This window comes from Hetaerina americana, unplaced genomic scaffold, assembly GCF_022747635.1.
Source record: "Hetaerina americana unplaced genomic scaffold, ioHetAmer1.1.p SCAF_6, whole genome shotgun sequence".
Taxonomy (NCBI): Eukaryota; Metazoa; Arthropoda; class Insecta; order Odonata; family Calopterygidae; genus Hetaerina; species Hetaerina americana.
This window is the reverse complement of record NW_027287205.1, coordinates 55202376-55227963: the sequence shown is the minus strand read 5'-3', so window position 1 is coordinate 55227963 and position 25588 is coordinate 55202376. Positions and strand designations below refer to the sequence as shown.

General features: G+C 36.3%; 1 protein-coding gene across 1 annotated transcript in view; it reads right to left on the bottom strand.

The window, feature by feature from the left end:
• Nucleotides 1-17683: 17683 nt before the first annotated feature.
• The window catches only part of LOC139695440 (adipokinetic hormone/corazonin-related peptide receptor variant I-like), a 143706-nt gene continuing 135801 nt past the window's right edge, over nucleotides 17684-25588 (bottom strand). The window contains exons 5-6 of the mRNA XM_071594226.1: nucleotides 25150-25217; nucleotides 17684-17845 (exon numbers count right to left, since the gene is read on the bottom strand). Of these exons, the coding sequence (XP_071450327.1) occupies nucleotides 17684-17845; nucleotides 25150-25217 (230 nt within the window). The remainder of the gene's footprint in view (nucleotides 17846-25149; nucleotides 25218-25588) is intronic.

Sequence of the window (25588 nt, the reverse complement as noted above, 5' to 3'; positions counted from 1 at the left end):
TTATGGAACTGTCAATTATGTGCTCTAAAATTTTGCAGCATATAGAAGTGAGAGGTATGGGTCAGTAATTACTGGGGTCCTCCATGTCACCACTTTTAAAAATAGGCGTTATTGGCCCGGTTTTATGATTCTTAGGGACTTCTCACTCTGTGAGGAATTTGTTGAATATAACTTCGAGGTATGGGGCGATGTTAGGAGCTAAATGTTTTATCGCCCTAGCGGGTATATTTTCGTGACCCGGGGCTTAATCTCATTGAGCAATTTAACAATTTCTTGTTCGTCCGTTGTTTACCGCTGCCTCCCACATTGTAATATTCCAGTCATCAAAATGCTTTGACGCACGTTTGAAGTGTGTTGGGAAGCGAAACCTAGCTGGATCATCTATTTACGATATATTTATAATCGCGTTCAGCCTTCATTACAAATATTATCGGTACTTTTGATTCTCACCGCACGTCTACGGCACCATATTTTAAATGAATTGTTACTTTTCTGCTTCTTACCCCAAAAGCCAGGTTTTACACCCATGGCCCATGCATGTTTGAAGATACATTTTGTTCTAGTTTTAGGACGGTTATTTTTAGAGGTTAAGATTTTATTCATTTTGTGGAAAGGACTTTTGCCTTGCCAAATCTACTTCTTAATCCTGCATTACTCTTCCCGTCTCTAGTGACCTCTATTCCCTTGTTATTAATGACGTTCACTAGTTCAAATTAGTCACTTCTAGCTTTAATATACTCCTATTGTGTCACATGCCATTAAGTTTTAATAAATTTGATTATATATTATAACCTTCTCCCAAATCATCAATTTTATATTTATTTAATTAGGTATAGTTTTTTATTTACTTTTTTCTGCAGCTCTTCCGTGTAAAAATTAAAGATTGCCATAAAGCACGCCCTTGAAAAATGCCATTTTCGGTATTCAATTACTCTTGTTTTGCCGTTTTAAAAATAACCGCTGATTATTTCCTCTGTAGATTTCATATGAAGGGGAGACATTGGAAACACCAATATTACAGGCGCGCCCCCTGAGCATTGAGAAAAGTGCAAGTCACTTGAGTATATCGCTGGCACGGGAGGAGTAATCGCCTGTCATTTATAGGCGAGACAGTGAAAAGTTAAGGGAAATTGACTTAAGAACCAAACGCTCGGAGGAAAATCGTGCCTCACACAATTCCAAGTCAAAAGAGTAGTAAACTATTTTTTGAAATATTTTTCTATGATTTATGTAATTGTGAGTTACAGTAGATCCTCTGCCAGATACCTCTGTGGTCGCTTGCAGAAAAAGAAGATAAATATGGAGTGAATTCTCCATATGAATTTTAATGTTGGCTGTTATTTCAGTTTTTGCCAGTAGCTCTTTTCCGACAAGCTATTACCGACAAGTCCGGGTATCATTGGTTCTTGGTAGTATAGACTAAGCTGAAATTCGTCTTGCATTTATTATTTTGGGTTTTTTTCCAACAGAAAATATAACTGTTTTAAGATGGTCCCCGTCCATTGGTTTTATATCCGCATACCAGACTTTCTGAATCGCTCGGAAGTGCTTCCGATGAGGGAGGTCATAGTGTCAAGGGAGGGGAGGTCTCTTGGTGATCCAGGGCCACCCAAAGTGAAAATATTTGGTGATTCCATAATACGTTTCGTTGGAGATTGTGGCGATAGTATCAATGGAGGCGTTCAGTGTTTTCCGGGGATAAGAGTGGAACAATTGGACAATAAAATAGCTAATATGGCTAGTGATGGTGATGAAAGTGTTGTCATAATTCACGTAGGGACAAATGACGTAAAAAGTGCTAAGTCAGAAGACCATCTAATCGGTTTTATTTGGGATTTGGCGACCTCGGCCAAAAATAAGTTCAAAAGTGCTCAAATTGTTATTAGTGGAATTCTTCGTAGAAGGGACATACATTGGAAGAGAATTGACGCCATAAACGAAGGAATAGAGTGGGTTTGCGTGCAACAAAGTCTGACATTTGTGGACCCGAATTGTTGGGTCGGTGATAGACACTTGGGCCGCGATGGAGTGCATTTAAACAGGAAGGGATCCCTGGTTTTGTCAAATCTGTTTAAAAATGTCGCACTAAAGCTCAGTGAGCAGGGAAACCTGTAATGGGCACAAGAGGTGGACCTCGCAATACCGAAGGAAAGGAAGGTAAGGGCTTAATAGTTTTGCAGGTAAACTGCCGAAGTATTCTAAATAAAGTATGCCATTTCGAGACGTTAGTTGATGCATGTAATCCGGATATTGTGATAGGTACGGAGTCGTGGCTAAGTGATCATATTATGTCAAACGAGATTTTTCCCCAAAATTTGTCAGTTTACAGAAGGGATAGGGATGGTCGTGGAGGGGGGATATTTATATGTGTAGATAAAAACCTAATAAGTACATTGGAATGGGTAAGAGATGATTGTGAGATGATGTGTGTTCATGTTAAAGGTAGGAATGGAGGGAAAATTTTAAAAATAGTTGCTATGTACAGAAGCCCCAACGAAGGGATGTACGCAGTCGAGGTATTAGCAGACATATGCTCGGCTAACCCTGAGGATCACACCCTCATAGCGGGGGACTTGAACCTTCCAGGTATTCAATGGTCGGCAGACGAGGTCACGGTGGGGGGTGGGAAGGCCCAAGAAATCGTTAGTCGTCTTATAAACGAGGAGGGTTTTGTACAGATGGTGGAAAAACCCACGCGCGGGGGAAACATCCTCGACGTCATACTTGTGAGACCGAAAAAGTGGGTAGGGGAAGTCGATGTCCTTCCGGGAATAAGTGACCATTCAGCTGTGCGTATATATCTAAACTGGGAGAGGGCTCAGTATAAGGGGCTAGTAAACAAAAAGATAGTTTGGCAATATAAACGGGGTGACAGGGAAGGGTTACAGACCTTTTTAAGGGAAAAATATTCAAAATGGGTAAGTGGTGGGCAGAATGTAGAAGCAATCTGGAAAACATTTAAGGGGATAATGGAGGAGGGATTAAATAAATTTGTCCCGAAAAAAATTCTTAAAGAAAATACTGATCCAGAATTCTACAACCGCAAAATTAGATCCTTGAAGAAAAAACTGAGAGTGATTCACAAAAAACGGAACGAGAGCTCGGAATGGCTCATAATTTACAAAAAATTAGTTCGTGAATTAAATAGAGAAAAGAAAATAGCCAAAGATAGTTTTCTACAGAAAATAATCGGGATAGATAATGGAAATAAATCTTACAAGTACCTCCGGAGGAGGAAAGGCAACAGGGAAAACATAACAGCTTTAAAAAAAGAGGATGGGACACTAATCGTTGATGATAAGGAAAAGGCTAATACGTTTAATAATTGGTATGCAAGTGTATTTAAGGTTATGGTAAATAAAAAGGATCCTGTAGATTCATCTCTGAGTCAACAAGGAGGCGAAAAAATATTAAATACCAAAAGTACGAGGGTCATCCGGAAAGTAGTACCCGTTCGTGCCGCATGAAGTGCTGACGACGCGAGTAGCCGCTGGACGAGGTCAGATAGCTTCAGTGGCTTGTCTGCCTTCTCTGAGCAAAGTTGCGTGACGCTAGCATTGCCTGTGTTGTTTCTGTGATTGTTTACAATGTTTAAAAAAATTGAGAACGCCGCCAGTTGTGAAGTGAGGGCAGTGATTAAATTCCTCAATGCAAGAAACGTTCGCCCATGTGATATTCATCGCCAATTAAAGGAGGTGTATGGAGAAAATGTAATGGACGAGTCGTCTGTTCGGCGGTGGTGTCGCAACTTCAACATCTACATCTACATCTACATAATACCCCGCAAGCCGCCGCAAGGGCGTGTGGCGGGGGGTGTTAGGTCACCAACCGTAAAAAAGAAAAATACCACATGCAAAAAAACAACACGGAAAATTACACCCACAGCAGCGCACACACTCATGCAAAAATCCCTTCATCCAATACTCATGCAAACACATATACCGCAAAACAACTAAAAAACTGCACCCCATGATGCGGCACGAAAGCCATCCTACAACACGAAAGCCAGGACACAACAAGCAAGAAATTGAAACACCACATGAAAATGCACCACGAAACACTCTGCCCCCAAAGAGTCTTTAAAAGGCAGGGAATGCGACCCAACGTAGCAGGTAGCAGGAATTTCCCCCCGCGGAGAGGGACGAGGGATTGAAAGGGAAACTTAAAAACAGATGAACAGAACATGAATGAGGTCATTCGGGAAGAATGTGTTAATATAACAAAACACATAAGGTTAGTGGAAGAGCATGCATTTAAATACAACTAATTATTTTTTAGACGCTGAGGGTGGCAAGTGGAATTTTTGCTATCTATAACCCTGCAGTTGCTATCCCGTATTGTCCGTGGGAAGAAGGAGTCCTTGAGTCGGCTAGTTCTGGCATCTATTTCCCGAATTTTATATGCATGATCCAAGCGACCAATGTATGTAGGAGTACGAATAATTTGCGAGACCTCGGTGCTGAAACATGCGGATCTAAATTTATTTAATAATTTCAATCTTGCATTGAATCGTCTCTCAGCCAATGATTCCCACCCCAAATCCATGAGCATTTCGGTGACGCTTTGCGTTTTATCGTAGGAATTTTTTACAAAACGGGCTGCCCGGCGTTGAACCTTCTCAACTTCCCGAATGAGGCCTTTTTCACTCGGATCCCACACGCTGCATGCGTATTCTAAATGAGGCCTTACAAGAGCGTGGTAACAACGTTCCTTGACCTTCGAGTCACTTTTGCCGACAATGCGTCTAATGAATCCCAATCTTTTATATGCTTGACCGCAGACTTTACGTATGTGAGTCCCCCAAGTTAAGTCTTTTGAGAATGTGACACCTAGGTATTTTACCGTATCAACTACTGCCAGGTCACCTCCAGCTAATTTGTAAGCAAATCCCGTTGATCTTTTAAAGAAATTTACCACTGAACATTTATTATAATTTAGAGTCAATCCCCAGTTAGAACACCATTTAGTAATGCAATCTAAATCCTGCGCTAGAATAAAACGATCCTCATCCCCAGCTATCTCCCGATAGATCACCGTGTCATCCGCGAACATCCTAATTTTACTTTTCACTTCGCGGTTCAAATCGTTAACAAAAATCAAGAAAAGCAATGGCCCGATCACACTTCCCTGAGGTACCCCCGACGTGACTCGAACGCTGTCGGAACTAGCGCCATCAAGGACTACCCTCTGTTCCCGCTCTGAAAGAAAATCTTTAACCCAACTTATGGCGCCCTTGTTTATACCCGCGACCTTTAATTTATGAATGAGTTTACCATGTGGGACTTTATCAAATGCCTTTTGAAAATCTAAGAAGATGGCATCCACTTGCCTACCTCTCTCACCAGATACAAGTAAATCATGTGTAAATAATCCTAATTGGGTTTCGCAGGAGCGGGTTTTCCTGAATCCGTGTTGATTGTCACTTAAAAAGTTAATATTGTCAAGGTGTCTCATTATTGAACTGACAATTATGTGCTCTAAGATTTTACAACAGATAGAAGTGAGAGATATAGGTCTGTAATTACTGGGATCCTCCCTGTCACCACTTTTAAAAATAGGCGTTATTTGCGCGGTTTTCCAAATCTTAGGTACTTTGCACTCTGTGAGGGATTTGTTAAATATAAATTCAAGGTACGGGGCAATGTTTGGAGCTAAATGTTTAATCACCCTAGCTGGTATATTTTCGGGACCCGGGGATTTGTTGGGTTTAATCTCATTAAGTAATTTTAGAATTCCTTGTTGGTCCACTGTTATTTTTTCCATGGGTGGAGTATGTATTGTTTCTTGGAGATATGCGGTGGCAACATCATTCGAGAAAACGCTTTGGAAGAATGAATTTAAGATGTTAGCTTTAACCTCGCTGTCTGTATGAATTACATTGCTACAATCCCTTAAGCAAGCCACGGTTTGTTTACTCCCATTTACTTCCCTAACATATGACCAGAAAGCTTTGGGGTCAGTGTCCAAGTGCTCGCAAAGTACTTTGCGTTTAAATTCCAGTAAGGCGCTACGTAATTGTTTTTTGGTTTGGGGAGGGGGAACATGGGGAGGGGGAACACACACGACGATGAGCGTTCGGGGAGACCGTCTGTCATTACAGACCAACTGGTGAGCTCAGTTGACGAATTCGTGAGGAACGATCGGCGCGTCACAATTGATGACATCTGTGAGCATTTTCCCAATGTTTCTCGAACAATTGTTCATGAAATTGTTAAACACCATCTGCATTATGCAAAAATTTGTGCAAGATGGGTCCCTCGCGTATCTCAATGAGCTGGCGGCGAAGGACTATGCAGCAGGAATACAGAAACTTGTCACACGTTATGACAAATGCCTTAATTTGCTTGGAGATTATGTTGAGAAGTAGTTTAAAGTATCCTCTTTCAAATAAAATTTTTTATGTTTGTTAATATTTACTTTTGTGTCTTTATTTCACGAACGGGTACTACTTTCCGGATGACCCTCGTATTAAAACGACCAGCGCAGAAATTTATAAAAAAATTATGAAAATGAGGGCAAATAAATCAAAAGGGCCAGATGGTATCTCAATTGACTTGCTTAAATTGGGCGGTAGTGTAGTTTCAAATTATATAAATCATTTATTCAATGTTACCTTAAACAATAATGCCCTGCCAAATGCTTGGAAGGAGGCATATGTTACGCCAATTTTCAAAGGAGGAGATAAGGCACTAGTTGATAATTATAGACCGGTAAGCTTGGCATCAGTTGTATGCAAGCTATTAGAAAAGATAATGGCTGATTATCTCTGGGACCTGTGGGAGAGTGAGAATTGGTTGTATAGTCGCCAATACGGTTTTAGAAAAGGGCACTCTTGTGAAACTCAGCTATTAGGGTTCTGCCAAGAAATGTTCGACTCTATGGATGCGGGAATAGAGGTGGATGCTATAATAGTCGACCTGTCAAAAGCCTTTGACAAAGTTGACCACGATCGCTTAATGCTTAAGATGGGCCAATTGCCACTACACACAGATGGAAGAGTAATCTCTTGGGTCAGAAATTTCATGGAAGGTCGAACACAAAGGGTAAAATTAGGAGAAGTGTATTCTGAAAAAGCAAGGGTAACATCGGGAGTCCCACAAGGAAGCGTACTTGGCCCGCTATTGTTTTTAATATATATAAATGATCTCCCAATAAATATTAATTCTCAGTTAAGACTTTTTGCAGACGACTGTATTATCTACAGGAAAGTCGAAAATGACAGAGACCGTGACAAACTTCAGAGGGACATTAATAAAATGGCTGATTGGGTGACAAAAAATGGGATGGATATTAATGTTAACAAATGCAAATCCATCACTTTTAGCAATAAGGTAAATGGAAACCATAGGGAATATAAATTCTCAGAAAATGTCATTCCTAGAAGTGATACTGTCAAATACTTAGGTGTATATTTAACTAAGGACTTAGGGTGGGGGCTAAATGTGGAGTACATCTATAAGAAAGCTTTCAAAACTCTTCATTGGGTAATGAGAAACCTAAAAGGGAGCGTTAGAGCAACCAAGGAGAAGGCTTATCAGACCCTAGTAAGACCAATTTTAGAGTACGCTTCTCTTGTATGGGACCCTCATGAAGAAGGTCATATTAAAAAACTGGAAAAGGTGCAAAGAAAGGCTGCCCGATATGTACTGGGGAAGCATAGGAGGATGGAGAGTGTGTCTGACATGCTAGAAACGCTGGGCTGGGAACCTCTAGAATCTAGAAGAAAAGTAAGCAGACTTTGTGGAATGTTCCGAATTTTGAAGGGGGAGAAAGCTTGGGCAGATCTTAGGAAAGAGGCGGGGAACCCAAATTTTATAGGCAGAAATGATCACAAATTTAAGATAAAATGCCGGGCACAGAGGACAAATAAAAAAAAATTTTCATTTCTAAATAGAACAATTGTTGAGTGGAACACCTTACCTGCAAAAATATTCGAGCCCTTTCCTAACAGAGTGTATACTTTTAAGAATAGATGTAAGGTATATATGTAAAAATTTGATTTATGTGTGGTGTATGGTATTATATGTTATAGCTTAATTTTTTTTTATGTATCTTTTTTTTTTTTCTTGCTGGTTAATGGTTGTAAATGGGATGGGGATTCACTTGTTTTGTTAAAGAGATCTGTGTTTGTCTGGTTTTATGTATTATATTTTGCAATTGTTTGGGACTTGTGTGCCACCTGACAGTGTCTATTAGCACATGTGTATTTATATTTATAATAATAATAAAAATAAATTTATAATCTCACCACCCATTTTTATCCTCTGGGGCCAAAATATTCATGGGATTATTTCCTTGCCATTTTCTTTCTATTTTACCCTAAGGTCATAGTTTATCTGGTCTCTTGTGGCTCTTAGCTCCGCAGGGACAAGGAAAAGATACCAAGGAGTTTTTTTTTCAGTTCTGCAGTTTTTTTGTGAGCGCGTCTTAAAATTGGCCTGCAGCCATTGCATCAGAAAACTTTGCGCATAATATCTAAACAACAAACGAGCGAGAGATCATTAATTTCGCCTTATTTCTACCTAAAGCTTTATTAATTATTCTTGGAATAGTGAGAGATTGTTTGGGAATTTCTTGTCAGGTTTGAGTATTTTAAGCTAGTAATTGAGATGAGTTTCATGTGGTAAAGTGAAATCTTTGCAATGCCTTTCAAACGGGTTTTAGGAAAATATGGCGAATGAAGCACCGCAACTGTTTCAATGTTTTAGTTCGTTTTTGTATCTACCAGTCAATTCATGACTCATTCATTTTATTTCGTGTTCCATTTTTCTTTTGTCTTTACTTGGAAATCCATTCAACATTTGGCGGCATTTTATATGAATCTGTGAGAATCGATTCAGACGATAATAATATTTTCTTCGAAACCTGGTTTATTAAGGACAGTTGGAAGCTTGTGTTCCCAGAAAATTTAATCAGAGGATACAGAAACGATCACATTTGTATTATTATTGTTTTTTATGCTAATGCCGTAGTCATGTGCAGTCGGTACTCACCTGGATATAACAGGGTTGCAGACCTGCAACATAGCGTATACCATGAGCGCACGAGTTGTTTATTAACTTTGAAATTCGTATTTCCTCACGTATTTTAGCAAAATGAGATTTTAATAGGCTGCGTAGGTTTTCACGGCGGTGGTTTGAAGGACGAATCTTCGACCTGAAGACGCCGGATGCAACTTCGGCGAAACTGTTGTCAGCATTAAACAACGACACAGTGAAACCCGAGAATGCAGATCGAGAATCCTTCATGAGATTTTATGGACAGCAAATTTTATTTGTAGATTCAAATTATTTCTTTTCATTCTCACAAATGATCAGTTTCGTGTTAAAAGATCTGGGAAATGAATTGTACATGTAAATGTAAAATGTCTTACTGTTGCACACTGTTCTTCATGCTTTTACGCCTCTATAATCTAAAGTCTACTTCTTACCTGACCTTTTTTTATTCAAGTTTGAATACTACGCATTGTTTGCGGCAATGACTCTCACGTGATACTTACTGTAACCATCTCAGAAATAACAAAATTTTCTTGTTTTCTATGAATCCTTTCTCTGAGCAAAATACCAGGTAAATTCTAAGCTATGGTTGGTAATCTGTAATAAATACAAAATCTTCAAATTAGCGATAAATGTCATCTTTGAGTATTTTTAAAATCACTTTATTTTATTAAAAACCATTAAAAATCACATAAATACAACGTTAACCCATAATCCCTTACAGCCATAGATTTTTTTAATTAAACGGAATTACAGACATTGAGACCTTGGGAAATGGATTATCACATTATAACAATAACCTTTTTAATTCCATTGAACAACAAGATGGCTCTAACAGCTTGGTTTCACCGAGAATTTACACGATATGATATAATGTGTATCAACCTGGTCGTTGAGAAAATATTTAAAACACCTTAATCTTTTTTGTCAAAGTCTTATAAGAAATAATTCAGGTCAGAGTTGTCAAATTACTCCCTAAATGTATTATAGACTGTTTAAATTGTATGTAATTAGTCTGATAGAAGTTACTCGGTTGATTTTAATCAGCGAAGTGTATACGTACTTTAAGGAATTTCACGGAAATCTTGTTAAAAAATTGTTTTTTTGCCTCGTAAGTCTATTTCGTAATTTGTTTACTCCTTGTACATGAATACATTTCATTTCACCTTTTTTTATCTAAAATAAAGTCGAATTAATTAAAAATTTAGTAATTTCGATGAGTTAACGTTATACTGCAAGCTAATTTTATATTCGCAGTTCATTGCACATCAAATTTTAGTTTATCTCGATGATGAAGTCCATGATTATATTAATCGCAGTTACTCGCGCGAGAAAATATCACTATATAACGTGGGCGAAGTAATAAAAAGGTTAAATTTGTTACACAATATTTGTGTATTTCATATTTTACAGGTAATACACCGTTCCACATGCTAATTTAAAATATGAACGCTCATATGCTTGTATTTTGCTTGAAGTCCATTTCCTAGGAACTTTTCTCGTACCGTGTTCTTATATAGAATTCATGTTTAACCCAAATGCGTAACCTATCATTTTTATCAAAAAGGAAATTCAATTGAAATTTACAAAGCAGATAAAATAGATGACTGTTCATCGAAATGGGTCATTTATAACGTCGGAGATGTTTTGTTGAAATGATTTTATGTTTCAATATCGTATTTATGAGAAAATCGAGAAATTTAAACCAAACTTTAATCACAGGAAAAAAATTTCCATGGTTTCTTATGGCGGTAACGACAGCGATAGTACTAGGTATTTCAGAACCACAAGGTGACGCTTTGTGTGATTTTAAATAAATCACTTCTCTTGGTTGAAAATGTTTAAAGAAGCAAAAATATATTGTTATTTATGAACTAATTATTCCTTTTATATGAAATTATTATAAAAAGACGAGAAAGGTAGTATTTTATGACCTTTACTGTTTTTATATATTATTTTAACATTAATTTGCGTCTTAAAATAATGTAATTAACATATGTTTTTGTTTAAACTAAGGAAACCTATTTTTTTGTCATATTTAGCGCCAATTTTATGTTCAATACTGAGTACGAGATTACATCAACTTTTATTTTGAAAAATATAGCTCTTTTAGGATTTTCGCGCGAAAAATAAGTTTCCTAGAAGCGCTATACAGATAATATTTCCACGGACGTGGGCTCTCGTTGTCTGAATCCAAGGAAATTTTCCCATGCGAGAAGGATAAGTAATATCTAAGGAAAATTTGGAAATAAAGAAACAATGCTTTTCGGAGGAAATTGAAATATAAATGAATAGGAAAAATCTTGATAATTGCCATAGTAAATTTACCAGCTGGATAAATCTACAGCTATTACGCATGAATAATAATTATTATTTTGTCATCTATTTTTTTTCAATAGCTATTATTTTATACACTCAAAATTTGAAAGAAGGCTGAGTATCTGAGGGAATATTTGAGTATCATGTCATTGTTTTTATGGGTATTAATAATAAGATGCTATGATGGATAATTCAAGATCGCATGTCCATTAATGTTCATCGTTCTAAGAGGCATCCAGTATTAAGCTCAATGAATTCAGAACCAGCCTTCTTACCATACGTTTCGTTTAAATCAGTCGGAAATGCCCGTTAAATTGAAAGAGTAAGTTTTAAGAAGCTTTATTAACACCGAATGAACTTAGGAAAACCAGTTTCGGATCAAAATTCTTCAACACTACGAAGGAAATGTCAATAGACCATCAAGCTAACTCTAAGGTCAAAATCGGCAGGAAAATGATTTGTAGTTTAAAATAGTATTCAATGTAAAAGAAAATAGATTTCCACAAGTGTTTCACAAGATAAAAGTACATATAACAAATATAACAGTTTCAGGTTTAACTTTTTGGAATTCCTTCATTATGAGAGCAAAGAGAAACTTAGCATTTCGACCAAAAAGATTTTAATATTTCACGACCATGGTTTCGATGCCAAGTTTCTTATCACCCTCGTACATGATGTGATGCGCAGCATCGAAACCATGGTCGTGAAATATTAAAATCTTTTTCGTGGAAATATTAAGTTTCTTTTTACCCTCATACATATAACAAATCTGTACATATTCCCAAGCATTATTATTCTTTCCTGCATATGATCATACAAATCTTGGCCCCGTATCAACGAGACTATGGCTTCGTATTCAGAAAATCGATTTATTTTCGGAATTTTGACTTGATTCCTAAGTATTGTTATTAAAATGCTATCTAACTCCATTGCATTCAGAAAAGGTCCTGCATAAATTAGGTCAAACAACATACCAAGTTCATTGTTATGATACTCTTATATCCAATTTTGACAGAGTTTGCATAGAGAAGCTTATTTTTCTAATACGCAAGCGTTATGAAATGAATAGTTCGATTTTCTTACGTTGCTTGTGGAATAGCAAGTACATATACTCTGTGTCAATGCGTACAAAGGTGAGCATTGTCACTTATAAAGTTACAATTTCGTCAGGTACCTTGGGAAAATCTTCTATATGATGAAATAAAGTGTAGTGAAATAAATTTCCGGGAAACAAACAGCAGTTATTTTCACATCTCATTGATAGTTGCCGTTTTAGTTAAGAATTATGGATTAGAGCAGCTGAAATACAATCATGGACGCCATACTTCATCAACTTAGGCTCTTCATTAAATTCTCCAATTATCAGATCTATTTATATATCAATGAATAGTTAAGTTACAATCTCTTATATAATATCCTTCGAAAAAATTTATCATATTCTCCATGTCATCTCAAATTAGAATTGTTTTGCATCGCGCAAAATCTGTTACATCATATTTTTTCTGGGTATTTATTCTTTTCTTTACTTCAACTTCCGTTAAACTTGGAAAGCTGTTATAATTTCATGAGACTTATGTAAAAAACACCGATTTCACACAAAATGGAAGTATTAGCACTCATGACAGAAGTTCTAGCGATTTATTGGCAAAATTTCAGTGTTTCTATCGAAATATAAAAGTATCCAACTTTATAACATGATGAAGCTATTAAGATTTAATTGTTCGATGGAATGCTTGGGGCACAATAATACAACAAACAGCGACTGTAAGCACGTGAACACATTATTTAATGAACATATATGCATCTCATAAGTATGCAGTTGAACAGTGAAATATATACGAGGACGGACAACACGACGTAAATTCATCATATTAGTTTTCTCATTTTATCGACATGTACAGTTGGGTATTCTCCTAAAATATTTATGCTTCTATAGAAATTGAATATTGTGGGTTAAGCTAATTCTGAGAAATATTTAATTTATTTAAATATTTTTATCGGGAATGAATGAGACCAATAGAAGTATCGTGAATTGTTTGAGGACTTAATATCAAACAATTTTGGTTTTCTCTTCGAATTCCCTTAATTCCTTGTTAAAAGCCTTTCATTTTACTAGAGTTACTTCAGAAAACTGCAAAACCTCGTAGCTTTTAGTAGCCAAAATCCATTTAAATAGTCCTTAAATACAATAAATAACCTTGAGTTACTATTTGTAAATATTTGGCTTATGCAACGTAAAAGAGAAAGGCTCTACTTTTCGCGGATATCGACGCATCCAGTCATGGTACTCTACCAAGTGCTGTTTAAGTTTTGCACTATTTGTAGAACTGATAACCAAACTAAATGACATTATCTAGGTATAACATCCTGTCCACCAAAATTTGCGGACATATTTTGAAAATATTTAAAGTTTGAGTGGAGAGAATATGAAACTTGTTATCCATACGGATTAAGAATTTATTCTGTAAAAAATCCATAGAAGGCTCAAAAATTTCACATTACAACACTTCGGAGAATTCTCATTGATTACGTTCAATGGTTCATTATTTTCTGTCTGATTATCACTGATAATAATATCTACTAATATCAGATAATGCCTTTTTCGTTGAAAAGAGATTTATTTTACTTTTCCGTAGTCAGAATAATACAGCAACAAGAGAGATCAATATGTGCATCATTTTTCGGCACAAAACTTTTCTGCCTCTGAATGAATTTATGCTGCTTATAATTTCGTAAAAATGTTATACACGTTCTTGAATCGAATGGTGAGAGATTCATCATGACTTTGCTGAATCTAAATGACTATTGATTAATTATTGACTAATTGAAATTCAAACTAAAATCGTGGGATAAACATACTGCAAATAATATTCAAAATATCCGATAGATATTACCGATGTTACTTAAATGGCTGAGTTCACTTATAGGAATGAAGGAAATGACAGTGAGACGTTTCAACTTGATCTTTATTTCCCGAAAGACTATTTTTTTGCGAAACAATATTTTTTAGGAGAGTTTAAATCAACCAATTTAAATCAACCAATTTAAATCAACTTTTCTAGATTGAGCTAGTGGACGTTTGCGTTTTAGGCTTCATTCTTTACGTTTTGCTCCACCCCCTAAAAAATATTTGAGAATTACTGAATCAGAAAAAAATCTTTACCTTTAAATTATATTGATATGAAATATGAAAATCTTTGATAGTAGGAATAACAATATCAAAAATATTAAGATTTGCATTAAATAATGCTAAATTTGATTTTTCTCAATTTATTTCGTGAAGAAACTAGGCCATTATATCTATTACCCTTTTTGTATATGCCTTATATGATCACTATTTACGAATACCTTGCATTCAAAAATCCTATTTCACCCCATTCTTTCCTCCAGTTAGAAAATTGACTATATTATGCTACTATTTCATCACTAAACCGCTCAACAAATCCTTTTCCTAAATACTAGTCGATACCTCAACGTCTATAGGATATACTTAACCTTACTAAAATGCATGTCTCAGATATTTGTGCGTTCAGTTGTTGCGTCAGCATAATTTGTTTAGAATAATTGCAAATTAAGTGATGTTTGCGAGGGGACTTTTAACAAACCATTTTGTTATTTAGGTAAATGAATATTAAGTAGTAATCAGTACTCAACACGATTTCTTAATCGTTTAATAATTGATTATACAAAAACATTAATCGCAAAAAAGATATTTGGCATAAAAAAATAACTAATTCGGTGAAACAGCTCGGCATTTCGAAAGCTGGTTTGGTAGTTAAGGTGGAGCTTACGTCGTGCTAAGCTCAATGCTGTAAATGTGACCTATCTCGTGTGGTAGTAAATGAATGTATTGTAAGAGTTTTTCTGTAGCAGAATTAAAGACAGCCATAGGTTTAAGTTGCTCGGCACTGGCTATTTTTTCACATAAAACTGGATAAAGATTCATTTGTAGATAATGTTTCCGCAGTCTCGGTACTTACTTAAAATTAATAATGGCAGGTTATATATTTTTATGCATGTTTTATTTTCAAAGAAAAGTGTTCGTCTAGTTGGTGTAAGCCCACATGTAAATATTGTTTGGCCGAAAAAGCGTTGGCGCTGCGCTCCTTCCTACACTTCCACACCATTACAAACTTTAGCAAAAAATATGTCATTGGATTTTAAATGTGACCGATTAATTTAACATCATATCCATTCTTACACGTAGTTGGTCCGCTATCCGCCTCCAGCTCTTTTAAATGTATAGCTCACCCGTTTCAATCCTCCGAGTGAAATATGTGCAAATAGGTGTATTTCAATTAAATCAATATCATTAAAATGATTGTACAAAATATTACGTAGAAAAAGACTGTGTGCAATGATTAATTATGCCAAATGTTAACGAAGGATCAAGATTTTCTAAAAATTAATTCTAGTCATTACTATTCAATATTATGCTAAGTAGATAACACCACACCCTGAATGTCAATGTGAACGGTCAGAGTTGAAGCCACCCGGATTATATACCAACTATATATGAAATACGGGGAATATTCTTGCTTTCCCTGAGTTTGCGGTCCTTCACGAAACTCTGATACCCAAAGCATTTACAGCGTAAGTTGACCTAAGGGTGCTTAATGGCACCATTGGGATTTAACTGAAACTCTCTATCCCGATCTCCTTTGACCTTTTCTTGACCTCCTGATGCTCTGTACTCTGGGCTCGCACAAATAATTAAAATAACGCCAAAAAGTGAATGGCAATGATAAACGTATTCATTCATATTTATAAAAAATTCCAATTGGTTTGCTCAATGTTTTGGATGATTAAATATAAAGTTGAATAGCTAATGAAAATGAGCAACACTTTTTGAATATTTATGAAAATATCAGATTTTCATCTCATGCCATCATATGGACCCCATTGGAAGGTGGAGCGATGACATAATTGTTATTTACCTGAGCCAACAATTGCGGGTAAAATCTGAGAGAAATGCTGAGATCGTCGAATCGATGCCAAGATAACTTCCGAACAAATAAAATCACGGAAGGTAAGAATATCAAATTCTTCTTATTTATATTGACTAAATAATTTCCACATATTTTTAAGTTTCATTGGAAAAATTGGTCACAGTTGATAATCAATATTTGTAAATAATCGATACCATGTGGAACGTTGGTAAGAGAGGTAGGATTTCCGCATGGTGACACAATGTTGGAATTATAAGTTGCATTTATACCCATGCAAAGTGAGTTTTAAATAAACTCACATTAATTAAAATCTGCGTTATTACAGCATCAAATTTTATTAAATAAATATATCATTTTACTCTTTTGATATCCGCAGGGAACGATATTTAGCTCCACTACAGAATAGATCCACTACCGTCATTTTCCAGCTTAACGTGAAAAATATTTAAAAATAGAGCTGTCGGAGTTCGGAATTTTGCACAAAATAAAAATATTTAGTTGGGTTAATTGGTCAACTCTTACTCATAGCTGTCCTTTTCTATTTTACATTTGACACTTTCATCCAGTTTTAACTTTGCTTTACGTGTCTAAATACTGCATGCAAACCGAAGCCATTCTATTGGTGATCCTACTACATTTGTGTCACAGAATCAATTTATCCGGATAAATAATTTCTGGCGAACAATTATTCAGGCAGTCAGCTAAAATGAATAGCTTTGCAACCACATTGAAGATAAAGCCAAAATTAAATTAATTTTCCGTCAGAAATGTATTTTAGCTGCTGGTATTCTACTGATTACGGCGGCCGAGGAATGAGGAAATGCAGTGGAAAATATCAAAAGCTAATAAAACTCCTCTGTTTTCATTCATTCCAAATTCGGTGAACCCAATCCGAAATCCTGCATTTGCCACTTCCATGGACGAAACAGGCATTAAAAGTAGACATTAGTTGATAGAGACGATCGAGATTAGTAGCCTTAGTCCCAGCACTGAACTTAGTCTTTCATTTTAATTTTGCACTCCTCACCCAAGCAATCCGTTTTGACACCAGCTCTTCCTAATGCAATGAAAATAAAACCAATCACAATAATGCCTTGGGTCACTTTGCCCCACCGTATAACTTTGGGTCATTACTCAACAATGGAGTCCGATTTTTCTCTGCAAAACTTTGTCATATTCCGTCCGAAGCATTGTCAAATGACGTGAGCATTTAACTTGTCAATCAACTCTAACCGCCTCAAGACGCAAGGCCTAGTCATGCAAACCGTACAAGCACGTAAGTTCCTTTTTTCCTATCTTCGGCCTATCGGAATTCTTTCTCCTCGCATTCGTCTTTGATCTTGACCCGCACCTTTGGCTCTCGTAGGCCCTCGCGACCTCGGTCGAAGACACTGGCTCGCTGAGGGCCGAGAGCTCCCATCATCCAACGGGTGAGAGTTCCTCCCAGAACACGCTTCTTCTCTCTCGCTCCGAGGGCATCTCCGCAGGTGCAGACGAGTGCTCCGGGGTCAGGGAGCAGTTACAGTAGCGACTTCCGTGGAGCTGTCTGCGGTTCACTGGTGCAGTCTTGAGTGAAATCGCCTGTTGTGAGAATATAAAACGAAAATATACACATTCCGAGACATATGCACCATCGCAAAGTAAAATTATTCAGGTGTAATGTAGGTGTTTATGAACTGGAAACAGACATTAGTAAAGCTCCCCTGAGAGGAACCTCAGGCGATAACGCAGACGTTTGAGATTAAATATGTAGATAAGGTGAGAAACATTGATTAATGCTGAATAATAAAATATATATTAAGCCTTAATTTATAATCCTTGACCTTGCCACTCTTTTAGAGTAAGGCCGTAAGAGCAGTTTTTAGCTCGTGGTCGTAAATAAACGACATTCATGAAAGAATTGCACCTTTGCGTGCATTTTACAAAAAGAAACTCCCGAATTTTATAAATAACTTAAAATATACGCCATTTCAAAATATCTACTGAATATCAAATATATAGTATCGAAACGTTTGATTCCAGCGTTAGGTCGAAGGCAGTTTCTCATGTGGGGTAGAGGTAAGGTAAGGGATAGCATAATGTGAAGAGCCATTTAAAAGATAATGGGTTCCACCAAACCATTCATTAAATAATTAAATATTTGTACCCAGTGTTATAGAACGGGAAAGCCGAGAATTAGCAGGGCCTTTAACAAAAGAAAAAATTATGAAATTTTCGGGGTACTGCCGCGTTATCTTGGGACGATGCCGAAACATACGTGACTATTTTTTAATTAAAAATACTGTAGCGAGTATTACCTGTATTTCTCCCATCAATTCATAAATTTCTAGGTAATCAGTATGAATGTACCTCTCGGTATCCATTCATATTTTTACAATAAATGAAATTAAAATAAATAGAAAAAAATCTTCATTATTAATACACATTATTATTGACGGCATTATATTGTGTAAAATTACAGTTTCTATTTATTAAAATCAACTTTTACAAGATTAAGCATGATGGTATAATTAAAGGACTGCCATTTACTCCGAATTTTATCCACGAGATCGTTTTCTCAATAGAGTGGAGAGAATGAATCGTACGCTTTTCTCCCATTGAGATTTGCCATTAAATGATCAAATGTTTGTTTGCTTGTGAATAGAGACGCTATTCAGACATAACTTTTCTTTAATGCGTGGTAAATTAATTGATTTAATTACAATGTTTATTTCGTGCGTTATAGTAGTACTTTTATTTAAATTCACTTTGGTCGCGCTTTTTCTCGTAATTTAAATCGTTATTAGAAATAGGTTTCATTTTCGCAATTTTTCTTAAATAGCACTCGCGCCTAAAGCTACTTTTGCGTAATACTTTGCATAATCTAACAAAATTCAGACTGAGCGCCCAGGCTCAAATTACGAATTTATCGCCATGTCGACCGTAGACAGTCTGAAATTTTCCATATTCCGCGAGCGTCAAAATTATACTCAGGGAGAGGGTGATTGCATTATATGCGAGCTTTTAAAGCTTGACAGCAATATAACTGTAATCAATGGTCCGTTTCTGAAAGTAATTCTATAAATCCTTGAAATCCGCCTTTACGGAGTCTGCTGATGAAAATAAGCTATTCAGAACTTTAATATGATTGTCTAAATTACATATTATGCGAATTTGAAAGTTTTATATCGCATTTAAGGCCTTTCAAGTGTCTTTGAATGGAGTGTTAAGCTTAGAAAACAAGATATAAATATAAGAGATTATTTAGTTTACTGCCATTTATTAGAAGACTATGCGGGTCAGCCTGAAAGGGTCTAGGTTTTATTTGAAGGGTTGTAGAAACATTGAATGAAAAGGTAACTGTAGTTAGATGCAATCACACTGTTATTGGATCACGTTTGAAACACAAAGCAATTGTTTGGTACCCATGGTCATTAGAACATTGGTAAATGTTCCCAGAAAACCCACTTGATTTGTGGTAAATTAGTTACGGGAAGAGAGTAAGCACGAAGTAAACGTATGTTGGAGGACTTGGATTTGGAGGCTCTTAATTCACGAAAAGAGTGAGGAACATTGACTTTTAAAAACGCACTTGACTCGTGAGATTTCGGAAGATCATGACAACAAACTATACTGGCAGGCTTGATCACCGAGATGAAAAAAATGAAGGGGAAACTCCGACAGATTCACTAACTCATTCATCTCTTGCATAATGTATATTGGTATGTATGAGTGGTATGTATGAATGGTTTGTTTATTAGCTGATATATATATATATATATATATATATATATATATATATATATATATATATATATATATAATATAAGGCAAGGTCCTTCTGATTAATTTGGAAAGTTTGTGAAGCGAGAAAAGAAGCGAAAAACTTCAACTAAGAAGAATACATCTTAACCATTATCTATGAATGACTTTTCTCTCGAGATACGCGAAGAAATCTTACCGATTTCATAAAATTTGATTGCTCAATTATTAGTTACCTTTCTGAGCATCAGTTTATGACCAGCTGAAGGCAGAAATTGCTAAAAATGACCGTAATTGAAGGAAAAGAAAGTATTTTTTCATCAGCAAGACTTATCCGCTCACACTTCGGTGGTTTTCATGGCTAAAATTCACGGATTGTACTTCGAATTGGTTTACCACTCACATTCTTCGCCAGATCTGCACCCATAAAATTTTTCATGCTTCCTAACCTCAAAGGTGTGCTTGGAAGACAGAGATTTTCTTCGGACAGGACGTAATCGCAAACGTTAACGCCTATTTTGTGGAGAAAGACGTCAACTGCTATTTGGGGAAGGATTAAAAAAGTTAGCCCATCGCTGGAAAAAGCCTATAGGACTAAGATGGGGTCTATGTTGAAAAATAAAAATTAATTTAGAAAATAATACTCGTTTAATTGTTAGGTCAGAAACTTTTCAGACTCCCCTCGTATGTCTTCCCTTTTATTTTCATTTATTGTTTTTCTTTCAGCTATTGTGATGACCTATTGCTCTACACGACTAAATAGAGAAGTTAAATCAAAGGAGCGATTCGAGCAAAGAAGTCGTCTTCCTTGTTACATTTTAAATCAGGAATCTGTATCCTCCTCCTTTTCAGGAAAGCCCGTCAGTCTACTCATAAAACCCCGTAAAAACCCGTATACCAACCGCACTTTCAGTCCAAATACTGTTTACTTCCCACCACATAATTAATATAATTTCGTGGTTCATCCATTCTTCTTTCTTCGCATTCCTCGCTGTGTCCTCAACGGCTCCATCTCCTTTACTCTCCTTTATTCTTCCTCATTAATCAGTTGGGCACTGTGATAAGTTCCCACCACCATCGTTTTAAGAAACTTGGATGTTTCTTGGTATGCTTTTGCAACTGTCTAAATTCCCTAGTCTTTATTCACGCACTCCACAAAATGCTTTTCATCGTGTGTTTCCTTGAAAATTTGATGATTTTGGCTTTCAATATCTCTCTCAACTCAACTCCATCCATTTAAATTAATGTCTCGTATTATTTCGTTGCCTACGCAGGTATATACCAGAGTAGTTCTCCCTTTTACGTAATCTCTTAGTTTTACTTTTTAAATTATTCTTTGCCTGAGGAACATATGCTTCTGAAGTCAAGTCGTCATTTAATATAAATTCAACATTTGTAATGTAAGGGATCGTAGATTTTTGCGGCGTTCAGATGAAAGACTCTCCATTCTCGGGATGTCACCGCGTAGGTTGTTTTTCTGACAACAGTTTCGCCCGTGTTTCAACGAGCGTCTTCAGGTCGAAGTGCCGGGACGTTGTTTTGGCCGCGTTTATATATGTTTCGCCTGTCCCTCCCTGCTCTGTGATTGGTCGGGGGTTTCCCGCTAAATCCTTTTTCTCTTGGCCTTTTCCGTCTTAACATGGTGTTTGACCTCAACACAAGATGGTAGCGTGTTCGTATCCCGGCAGCGTTGAAGGAAGACTAAAGATGATTTTCTTGTGCGTTTCCTCCCCGTAGAGGCGTGCGATATGGGATCGTAGATCAGAAGATTTGAGAGGCTGCGGAAGAAGAATGGAAGACTGCTGTCATCCTTAGCTTACCTTCAATGCTGCCGGGATACGAACACGCTACCATCTTGTGTTGAGGTCAAACACCATCGTAAGGCGGAAAAGGCCAAGAGAAAAAGGAATTCGGCGGGAAACCCCCGACCAATCACAGAGCAGGGAGGGAGAGGCGAAGAATACATAAACGCGGCCAACGCAATGTCCCGGCATATGTGGTCTAGTGGCTAGGATATCTGGCTTTCACCCAGAAGACCCGGGTTCAGATACCCGGTAGGGGAACCTTTAGAGGAGTATATCCTAAAACGGGGTTTCCGTATTGTTATGTTATGTTTCCACTATATATTTTATATATTTCTTGTACGCTGTCCTTTACGGAAATAAAAACCTATAAAACTAAAACTGAACGTCCCGGCACTTCGCCCTGAAGACGCTCGTTGAAACACGGGCGAAACTGTTGTCAGAAAAACAACCTACGCGGTGACATCCCGAGAATGGAGAGTCTTTCATTTTTAATGTAAGTGTATTAGGACTCACTTTGCTAACACTGCTATTATCCAGCTGGAAAAATAAAATAAAATTGATTTTCTTCATGCATATCTTAAAATCTCATGGTTTTGACATGATACTTAAGGCTTAAAGGCAATGAATTCATCACAATGCAAGAAGTATCGACACGCTCAATATTACTCCGAGCTCCAACCTCAGCATGGGAATTTTAGGGAACGGCATTTATTTATGTTTCCTCACGGGAGTTTTGGAAAGAAGAATTTAGGAGATATCTTATGCATAGTTAATAATTGATTTATTTCAGCCATTCTTGTGAACATTAAGATAGACGACCCTTGCTAAATGGTCCCTAATGAAACAGTCTCAATGAATGATTTATGCATTTTCAATCTTTCCATGGGTTTCAAAATTAGCGTTTCATTTCACTGCATTTTGTATCCTAACATCGCGAAATTAAAAAAAAAAATCTGGGTATCATTCCGAATAAAGGTACTTTTTGTCAGTACAATCACGTAGTTGAAATGATTACTTCATAATCGTAATGACAAACGCTTTCGTTTAATCTTTATTTGCTCTTTACTTTCCGAAAGTTGCTTGAAATTCGTTGTTTCAGGCATCATTTTATGGAATTTACACAACTATTTGGAATGAAAGAAGTAACTATGTAATTTCATACGAAATTTATTTAAAAAACGACCTAGGTTTCGACGTTGTATATCATCATCAACCTGATGATCGTTGGCGTCGAATCCAGGTCGTGTTTCAATGGCTCTCGTGTGGAATCACAAAGTTACATCATTCATTTTGAGAAAGCTATCAGTTTGGTAAAGTATTGATAGCGCCGGTACTGGCTTAAAATGAGAGAAAAGGCTCAAATCCCCTTGCAGAGAGAGAGAGGGGTGATAATAAAAGCCTAAGCAACTAAGTAGAAGGGCAGCCCTATAAGAACCTTCCATAATCGGAAACAATTACGTAAGTCCTTCTCCAATAAGCCTTCATTAGCTCTGTCGTTTCTACTTCCACCACATCTGCAGACTGGAAATATTCCTTATAATGTTGATTTAATCATAATTAGATTATGTGACTAATTTTAATGCTCTTATACGGGGTTTAATGCCTCGCCACTAACTCTTTGGCTCAGTATGTTGTGACCGGTATGTTATTTTAATCGAGCATTCATGAGTCATTCTTTCATAGTACCAGGCATCTTCTTACCCATTCAGGAAGGACTTTTGAAAGCATCATATAATAATCCTGTTTGAGTCTTCAGTTTCCCAATCGATGACAGCTGCTCAATCCCTCTGACACCGAAAGATATTATCCTCAATACATTAAATTTGAACGTTTTCACCACTGTTTTTTTGAGTCTTCGTGGACAGGAATTTTTATGGTACATTCATAATTTGGCGCTTATTTCCTTGACCATGAAGTATGAGTTTCATTAAATTTTAAGTGATTACACATATTTTAAAATGTTTAGGTCAGTTAAGATGGTTTCAAGGAGGCTAACACTAACGTCCATTTGAGTTTCCTTTGGTCTACGGTGATGGGTTTTGGCACCGCCTTTGCCAGATATTCTTCACGATCATATCGTCATATGAAACCTGTACTGATATTCTATATATGAGCCATCTCTCTCATGCTTTGGTAACGATATTTTCCAACACTTTTACCCATGGCTTTCATAAAAAGAGACGTTTGGCTTAAATGTCACCTGATGATGATGTAGTAACATTGAAACCGGTCGCATTATACTTTATTTTTGTGGAAAATTGCTATTTTTAATTAATCACGGATTTCATGTTATCACCGCTGTTCGAAGCATGAGGATGGTCGGAGACATCGTTGTTTTCTCGTGACTACATGGATTTCCAATTAAACATCAGCAATATTGCTTTCCAACAAGAAGTATGTCACAAGTACTTCTCACGTTAGTAGTAGACATTATTAATAATGATCGAAATATGGTGGATAATGTCGTCAGTAGTTCGTTTTGGCTCTAATGATAACGTTTTGAATTGAAATTTGAAACTTTATTTAAAATATATTTTGAGCAGAATAAACGAGTTTTGTAATTTTCTTTAATTCTGAAAATAATATTTAGAAAAACAATCCAATGAGATTGATCGGAATTTTTAGTGATGTGGAAACAGAGTTTTTTTATAAAGTTCATTTGCTAAAATCGAGAGAAACTCTAATTAACTCTTGACTGAAATGTATTCTCGCGTGTCGCACCCCTTTGAGTCGACCGTATTGTTTTTCTAAATTTCTTTTGGTGCAGCAAGTCGAGGGTAGGCGAGTGAAATTAAGTTGTATGATGCGTGACTTTCTTGGAGAAGGGACAAGATTGATTTCCGCTTTTAAAGAAAATAACAATGAAAAAGACTTCATTAAATAAATAAATTAAATATTAAAACAAATTTATAAAGATCAAAAGCAATGGTGAAAGCCTAAAAAAGTGAAACAAAATATTTTATATAAGGAACAATGGTTCTAGAGACCAGCACAAAAGAGGACAGCTGAACGAAGAGCTATTAAATTTGATCGTAAAAACTGGATTCAGCTCGTTTGATAAAAAATTTAACATCTCCCAAGAATTCTTTCACTTCTCAAGATATGAAAATATTTCACTCTTTCCACTTCAAGGAATCAACCCCTTGGTGTACAACTGTGTGGTGAAGTTGAATTTGCTGAAACAAAATCCTTGAAAGAAAGCATAAGGGTAGAAGTAGAAATTAAATGAAACTTTAAGAGAGCATGTGTTTTACAGATTCAAAATTAACCAATTTCATTGAAAGGTTAGGTCGCAATTTCCACGGTCCACCACGATTATTAAAATTAGTTCTATTTTACCTGACTGTCGTTAAACCCTTGGAACTCTCCGGGAAGCTTAGTGGTCAGGATTCTTGACATGCTCGATTCTGCAATGAAAAAATCGATAAGTTCCATTATCAATTCTAGTAATCAATTTCAAAAAACTGTTTTTCAAGTCACAAAATTAAGGCTGTTATTTTCTAGGGTTTTTAATTAGTATGGCGGTTTTTATTATACTATTTGAATATATTTCGATACGAAGAAACATTCCATGAATCACAATGGTAAGAAGTAATTTTAGTTAAAGTCCCTCATAGAGCAACAAATACGACAAGGTTGTGAAAGTTGGCTTCATATCCTTAGATAGTAATTTTTAAACGCTATCTTATCCCTTAATATTCCATTTTTATGATGAATTCCTTGCCTTAATGTTAGATGCTTACTCAAGTTTTGAGTGTCTAACAGTGTATTGCTATGA